The 7919-nt window shown below is 35.9% G+C and overlaps 1 protein-coding gene across 1 annotated transcript; it reads right to left on the bottom strand.

Moving 5' to 3' along the window:
- Positions 1-1919: 1919 nt before the first annotated feature.
- Positions 1920-4186, bottom strand: LOC127637707 (microsomal glutathione S-transferase 1-like). Its single transcript, XM_052118927.1, has 4 exons — positions 4066-4186; positions 3234-3363; positions 2543-2640; positions 1920-2459 (listed from the first exon to the last, which is right to left on the bottom strand). Exons 1-4 carry the CDS (start codon positions 4104-4106, stop codon positions 2213-2215), a joined length of 516 nt encoding a protein of 171 aa, XP_051974887.1. The 5' UTR covers positions 4107-4186; the 3' UTR covers positions 1920-2212.
- Positions 4187-7919: the final 3733 nt, after the last annotated feature.

The following is a 7919-nucleotide window of genomic DNA, read 5'->3' as shown; positions in this document are numbered from 1 at the left end:
ATAAAATTAATCAGTGAACAAATGCATCTTTAACTTCTTAGATTTACTCTTGTGATTCTACCGTTAATTGTCTTTCTCTGTAAATTAATGAAACTTTATTTAACAGCCAAATATTAGGCCTAACGTTATATGCTGTATTGTAGTTCATTTTATTAATAAATCTGACTTAACCAATCTTCTCCCAAACTTGTCTTTGCCCCAGTGCGACAGTGGTGGACAGTAACAAAGTAAATGTAATTCGTTACTGTACTTAAGTAGCTTTTTTGTGTATCTGTACTTTACTGAAGTATTTAAATTTGGGGAGACTTTTACTTTAACTCCACTACATTTCAAAGTCAAATATCTTACTTTTTACTCTACTACATTTTCAAAATCAGTCGTTCCTTTTTGTTTATGAGTGGATAAAAACGTAACTGGTCAAACGAGCCACCAATCACAGTACAGCGCGCACGCGCTTTGTTTTGAACTTGCCTTGGCGGCATCAACTAAGCGCGAACCAGGGGTTCCAACGAATATTCGCAAACAGCATCGCTGTGTTGTGTGGTTGGAACGACAGCTCTCGACCTGTGGTTAGAAGCAGAGTTTCTTGTTATTATAACATGTGGGCTTAATAAATTATTATCTTGAGCCAAATAAGCAAGATGACATTCAGTACAATCAGTATCTTTTATTTAGAAGACATACAAATGTCCTTTATGTCTTTTAGTTTGTCAATAGATTTAAAGCACCGTTTTTGAAGAGTGCGCATGTGTGTACGTGCTCTAGTGCGTAAGAACGAGCCTATGATTGAATCTGGAAATAAAGCAAATAACTGAGAAAAATATGAGATAGTCCTCAGATGACATGTCCGTAATTTATAGCAAAACATCTAGCATTAATTCGATCGCAAACAGATTCATTAAAAGTAGTTTTTACTCCACCACATGTGACATCATTAACCAACGTGGTTGAACAACCAATATGCGACAATACGGTTTCGGGAAACAGTCGTGACTAGCAAGTTGATTTCTTCAACAGTGCATCGTACTACGGTAGTGGAGCAGCAAGTTACGTCATTGTACGGGAAACGCACCCCAGAGCCGTTAAATATGAGAGTTGCGAACATAGACGGTTGCGACAGTGATCTCGCCGCCGCGCGGTCAAGTGATTCGTGTAGCTCTCAATAGTTCCAAACAAATTGCGTTGCCAATGATTTTAAGCGGGGCAGAGAGCAGCAGCTATTATTGCAGCAATTATCGGTAATATTGACGCATAATGTACATTGCTTATTATGTTGACACTAAAATGACTTGCATATAATAGCATTTTTTTTCTGGGGAGTAGCAGAAACAATGCATTAATACATTTTTGTGTTTAATTTTGGAGGGAAATTGGCTGCTCTCATAACATAGAATATATATATTTATCTATATCCTATGTATGTGTGTGCGCGCGTGTGTGTGTATATATATATATATTACATATATATATATACATTTGAAGGCAAATACTTTTGTACTTTTACTCAAGTGAATGTTTAAAGGCAGCACTTCTACTTTTACTTGAGTAATATTTTACCTTGAGTATTCTTACTTTAACTCAAGTACATGGTATGTGTACTTCGTCCACCACTGCAATGCGAAGACTTTAGAATTGTAAAATGTAGCAGTAGCTACTTTCCAAATAAAGGTATAATTAAAATCTGAGTTTTTTTAACCTTATATATAAAAAAATGTAACAAATAATTTTACAAAGTCATGTTAAGGCTTAAAATTAAAAGTTCCCCTTCCAATTTGGAAGAAAAGCACTCCAGCTGAGAGTGCTTGGAATGCAAGTATTTCCAAATAAAATAAATAAATAAATATGTATGCCATGATCAATGGAAACATATAAATTCTTTATACTGCATCCCCCCAAATGTTCAAGCCAAATGTAAGCCCTTGGTAACTACCCTCTTTTTATTGCAGAGTCATTGTGTCAACGACTTGTTGACTGTGAACAAACATGTCTTAGTTGAGAGAGTGACATTTCAACCAGTGTCTTCAGACTCATACCAGTGCATTACAACATGATTACAGTTTTCAAGTTAATCAAAAGATTATTAAAAACTGTTGATGGAATATTGACAGAAATTGCATAGAACATAATGTTAAAAGATCTAATCATTGATCATAACACATATTTAAAAAAAGGCTTGTTCCTTTCTGTTTATCCTACAGTGCTGTGCTATCCTTTAGCGAAAGAGAGCAGTGGTGAGCACCCTGTAAGCCATAGAGAAAGTTGTGAACAGCCCCACAATCCAGGCCAGAGCTCGGCTAGGCTGTGGCAGAGCCAACACGTAGGCCACAGTGTGGATGAAACGTGAACCCACAAACACTCGGAAGTGCAACAGAGCAGTGGAGAGATCCGGCCCCGTGAGTGCATACAGCAGACCAATTACCACAAAGGGAATGATGTTCTCCAGGTCATTCTGATGGCATCTGCAATAAAAGAGGGATGAAAATAACTAAAATGATTCACATTTGAAAGTTTAAATCTGGTTTAACTGGTCCTTTGCAAATACCTTCGAACACGTTCTACATCAGGATTGGTCTGAAGCAACTTCTTTCTATCTTCTGGATTCTTATTGCCCATTGCAGTGTCCTCCCAGTTTGAAAAGGCCTGTATAACGAACAGAACGACTTTTATGAACCTTAAATAAAGCATTGCTGAATTATAAATGTATTTTCTGGCAATCATAGCCTTTGTTCAATAAAATATGTGTTGTCATTATGTGTCTTGAAAGCCAACCAAGAAATAATATTGACACACTTTAAATTTATGTTTAGAACAGCATCATTTTAACAACATAAATGAGCAGATTTGAGAAATTAGGAAAATAAAACACGTAAAATCAATGGGGCAGACTAGGTCTTTATTATTATACAAGCTAAAAGGGCAAATCTGCCCTTTTTTACAGTTCTGCAGTAAATTGCATCAGACTGTCCCAATAAAAGCGGAGCAGTACTGTTTCCAAATTGGAAAAATTATAAGGTTATATAAGATTACATTTAATGGTCAAGATAATTTCAATATGCAGAATGAATCAGCCTGATTAGGTCACTGTCTGTGTGGCTCATAGTTTAAACTAGATCAGTACAACAGTCTTGGATGAAGTAAAACTGGTGTAATGAAAAAAGGAAAACAAAAACATTTAAAAGCAATTCTGATCATAACTGTCACTTCAAGCATACAGTTTTATAAAGTAAGTGCACCTTTCTGGTCATCCTGTAGTAAGCCGTAATGAAGGACATGAACATCATTTTAAGGATGACAATGGTGGCATATGTGGAGAAGGCCAGGAACACATTATTGTTTATCAGATGGGCCATTTCCCAAACTTTCCTGAAAAGGAATACAAGTGCAACATATATAAAGCTTGCAAAATTTGTATAAAGAGCAATAACAAATAGATGTCAGAAATTAGTACAATGGGCAGTATAACTCAGAAATGCATATACTGTAGGCCTACAGCCTATATATATAAAGTTAAATACCAATAATTTCCATATATGAAGAGGTCCTATTTTATTCAAACTAGTCTATTAAAGGTCATCAGTGAAATGTTGTTACCAATAGTTTTGAGTTAACAGTTACTGTATCCTCGAGCATTTTATTCTACTTGTCCAGGGTCATAATTTCCTCATATGAGTTCATATACAAATAATAAACAAAAGCGCTCATTAACGATGCACATGCTATGACAATTGATGCTCTTAATTTTATGAGAAACTTCCACAAAATAAATACAAGGTACTCAGAGCTGTCCAAAATGTTACCTCTTACTTTCTAACACATTTTGTTCTTTAAATCACTCGAAATTAAATCACTCCCATCAAAATCTACTCCAGTGTTTACATTGCACACAAGCCTATCCCAGCCTCGAATTATAATAAGAGTGTTCAAATTTCGCTCGCGTGTAGTGTCTACTGGGTGTTAGTGGAAAAACATTGTGGGTTTATGATCCAAGTTTTGCCTACCACCCTCCTAAATCAAAATGCAGAAATCTAAATTAGAGCAACATGGGAAATATTGCAGCTTTCTTACCTCGATGTCGACTCTCTTGAATAACAACAAGTGTTAATCATTGCACTGAGTTATTGCAACAGTGTATGGTGCAAGTTAAAGTGTAAGACAGCCTACTTGGACCAAAACCAGTGCATTGCTCCATGTTTCTTCAACTTTCTAGAGTGATGACATTTAACAATACCACTAATAAAATTTGACAATTTAATACCTTGGAAAATTGTGGATTAATAAAGAAATCCTAGATTATATATGTACAGTGCAGCTAATTTAAACGTAACTGTCTTTTCTACAAATACATCATTAATAATGGAGGCATTAAGTTCATGCATGCATTTGAATAGTTAAGTTACTTTCGAAGCCTGTTTATCATCTTATGTAACACAGCGGAGAGGAGGCTGTTTAATTCACATTCAAATCAAAGTTTGTCTAAAATATTATTAGTAAAATGGTGTGTTTCTGTGAATATTGCTGAGTCACTGTAACATTATCAGGTTGTTTGCAATTCCTCATGTGGCCCCACCTTTCCCCAAGCAATCAATAATGATTCATCTCAGAGGGCCATTCTTTTTCTGTATCGCCCTTGTTCAAACTTTGCAAATAAGTTCAGTCAAAGAGTGAAAGTTTGGAGAGTAAATTTGGCCTTCTCCCGCATTGCTCTTCAATGTTCGTCGACTAGGGGTTCGAAAGTCTAAATTCACATTGAAAATCTGGGATTCAAAATCTAAACTGAACCGTGAAATAAACATATATTTAGTATTTTGAAAATGTTAAAGCATAAAAAAAATTGAGGATTTTGTATTATTTCTGTGTCACAAAAATTTGTGACATTGACCATAGCGATGCCTTTGTATGAATGGACAGATTTCCTTACTTCCATTGAAGTACACAAGATGCTCTTTGCTCATTCTCAAATGTCCCAAAGGGGGGAATAGCAGGTTTTGCATTATGTCATTAATTCAAAGCAAAAGGGGGACAAAACTAAATCTAAACAAATTCTCAAATTCATGTAAAAACTTTTCTTTCAAATTATTATGCTGAAATATACTGTAATTTGTAATGTAAAAACTACATTAAATAAATACTAATGCTAAAATAGAAGCATTTTCACTCATGGACTCAGGCTTCAGAAAAGTCTATACTCACTGGGCACTTTATTAGGAACACTATGGTCCTAATAAAGTGTTCGACGTGGTCGTCTGCTGTTGCAGGCAGCCGCCTCAAGGTTCAACGTGTTATGCATTCTGAGATGCTATTCTGCACACTACAATTGTACAGAGTTGTTATCTGAGTTACAGTAGTCTTTCTGTCAGCTCGAACCAGTCTGGCCATTCTCCTTTGACCTCTCTCATCAACAAGGCGTTTCCGCTCACTGGATTTATTTTTTTTTTTACACCATTCTCAGTAAACTCTAGAGACTGTTTGTGAAAATCCCAAGAGATCAGCAGTTACAGAAATATTCAAACCAGCCCGTCTGGCACCAACAATCATGTCATTTTCGAAATCACTGAAGATTCTGACCCATATCTGCATGATTTTATGCATTTCACTGCTGCCACATTATTGACTGATTAGATAGTTGCATGAATAAGTAGGTGTACAGGTGTTTCTAATAAAGTGTTCAGTGAGTGTTTATACTGTATGTACCTAACCTTAAATGTTCTCTTTGTTATGCTGCATTGGTACTTACTGTATTTGAATTATCTTGCATGGGTTTCCACTCTGTTAGGCCTTATTATGTTGACTGCAACCCTAAGGCAATGTGGCATGTTATTGTAGGTATAATAAGAGATCTAGTAATTTTCCATCCCTGTAATTTCCCTCCGCAGTGAATCTCAAAGCGAGAATTTAGTCTTGTCTCAAGATGACTGAAGAGCAAGACATCATCTTCCTCCATACAATTACAACACTGTCACACTAAACAGCTGCACGTTATGTTTCCATTGTGCTCATGTTGTTGTAAGGCATTGCAGGTACGAGCAACATCCTTATCACTGTGTGAACATACACTGGTCTTTACATATGCATGAGCTGCAACAGAAAGTGTGGCGCAGAACTAGTTGATAAAGAACGTGGACTGATGAGAACTTCTCCAACTGACATGCAGTGTTTGCTGGCTTCTCCAAGTAATATAGATGCCAATCATTGTGTGAAAGGGATTTAAAGATGTCATTCCACAGTCACAGATTTAACACAGTGGTCTATGTCAGGTGTCAACCCATTCTCCATCAGAACAGTAATGCTGCAGGAGAAATATCATTAGTGTTTTATTTCCATCTCACCTGAGGAGATGAATGCTAACACTTTTTCCTTCAGACTTAGTTTAAATTTTAATAACAAAACAATTTTTTATGCTTTATAAAAATGCTTTTCAACACTGCATGCTGCATGGGAGTCTTGATGCAAAGTCGGCTTCTTAGCTCATCAAGAGCGAACAAATATCTCTTATTATAAATGTGATGTGTGTAATTTGTCGATTACACATTTCAATAAAAAAAATAAAAAATAAAAAAATTATGATTATTTTTTCAAAAAGTAAACATTATCACTCTGTGGCACTATCAAAACATTGCCATGTTTGTTTGCCCAATCAGCCAGACTCAGCAACATTGACACAACCAATAGTGTGAGTTTGGGCGGGACTTTCTGTTTGTCCGACAAATGCAAGATGGGGGCATCGTTCGGAAAACCTGTTTGAAGATAGTCATTATTTTTGCTATTCCGTTTGGTGACACTATTGGTGCATAAAGTGTGTTAGGGGCCAATTACTAGACGCAGTACCACAAATAGAACAGATCGCAAGTGTCTCAAGATGCATTTTTACATTTGAAATTCTTTTTAACCTGAGGCACATCTAAAAAATTTGTACTCCTGGGCGAGACACTGTAAAAATTACCGCGTTCAGAATGAACGGCCCCTGACAGTGATTTTATAACTGGTAAGGAGTGTTGTAAAGTACACCGCAAGGCAGTTACTGAAATATGATAAAAAAAGAACACTTTTTATTAGTTCAATAGTTACATTTATTAATAGAGGATAATAATATAGTTCTATTTACCCTTTTCCCCAGAAGTGTTCCACGATTCATAACAGAAGCCTGTTTTTGTTTTCCAGTCTTCAGGGATTTCATTCCATTGGCTTATGTTTTTAGCACATAGTGTAAAAAGTGTATTAAATTAGAATGAATAACCAAAAACATGTGGCTCCAGAGTGACGATACTTTACAGAGACTAGATGGTCATCAAAGTTTAAGGAGTGTGTAGATGACATTAAGCAATGGCCCGAGGTTAGTTACATTGATATCATTAACAATTTGATTTGTTATGACAGATAACAACTGCACAAGTTGAGCCTGAATTTATTGTTACTCTAACCAACACTTAAAATACTTGTTGTTCTCCACCTGGATCACTCGTTTCAGTAATTTTTATCTTTAAGAAGCAAACATTCCAGCGGCTATCAAAATCAACATGGCACTTTCCAGTGGTTAGTAAAAAAAAAAACTGTGGATAGCCTAACTGTAAGCTGTCACCAGACAATTTGGTGGATTAATATAGAACGTGCAGTCACAGATGGGCATTAATAGTAATTTTACAATGGCTTAGAACATTGTTCATCCAATCAGAATTTAGTATATCAGTTTTATAACTGTTTTTTCATTGAACAGAAACATGCATGTTACTTTGTCTTCATGTGTTTTGTTACGTTTTGCAACATGTCTAGCACAGAACACATCTCTCACAACCTTATAATACATGTTATGGTAGGACTATTGATCTGTGGGATCCATAAGGCAAAGCAAAATAAGGTAACTAGGTGTTTGGCCGTACAATCTCTTGCTGATTTGTATAATTCACTCTTTTTGAGAGACACAA

This window comes from Xyrauchen texanus, chromosome 45, assembly GCF_025860055.1.
Source record: "Xyrauchen texanus isolate HMW12.3.18 chromosome 45, RBS_HiC_50CHRs, whole genome shotgun sequence".
NCBI lineage: Eukaryota > Metazoa > Chordata > Actinopteri > Cypriniformes > Catostomidae > Xyrauchen > Xyrauchen texanus.
This window is presented reverse-complemented; position numbering and strand designations above follow the sequence as displayed.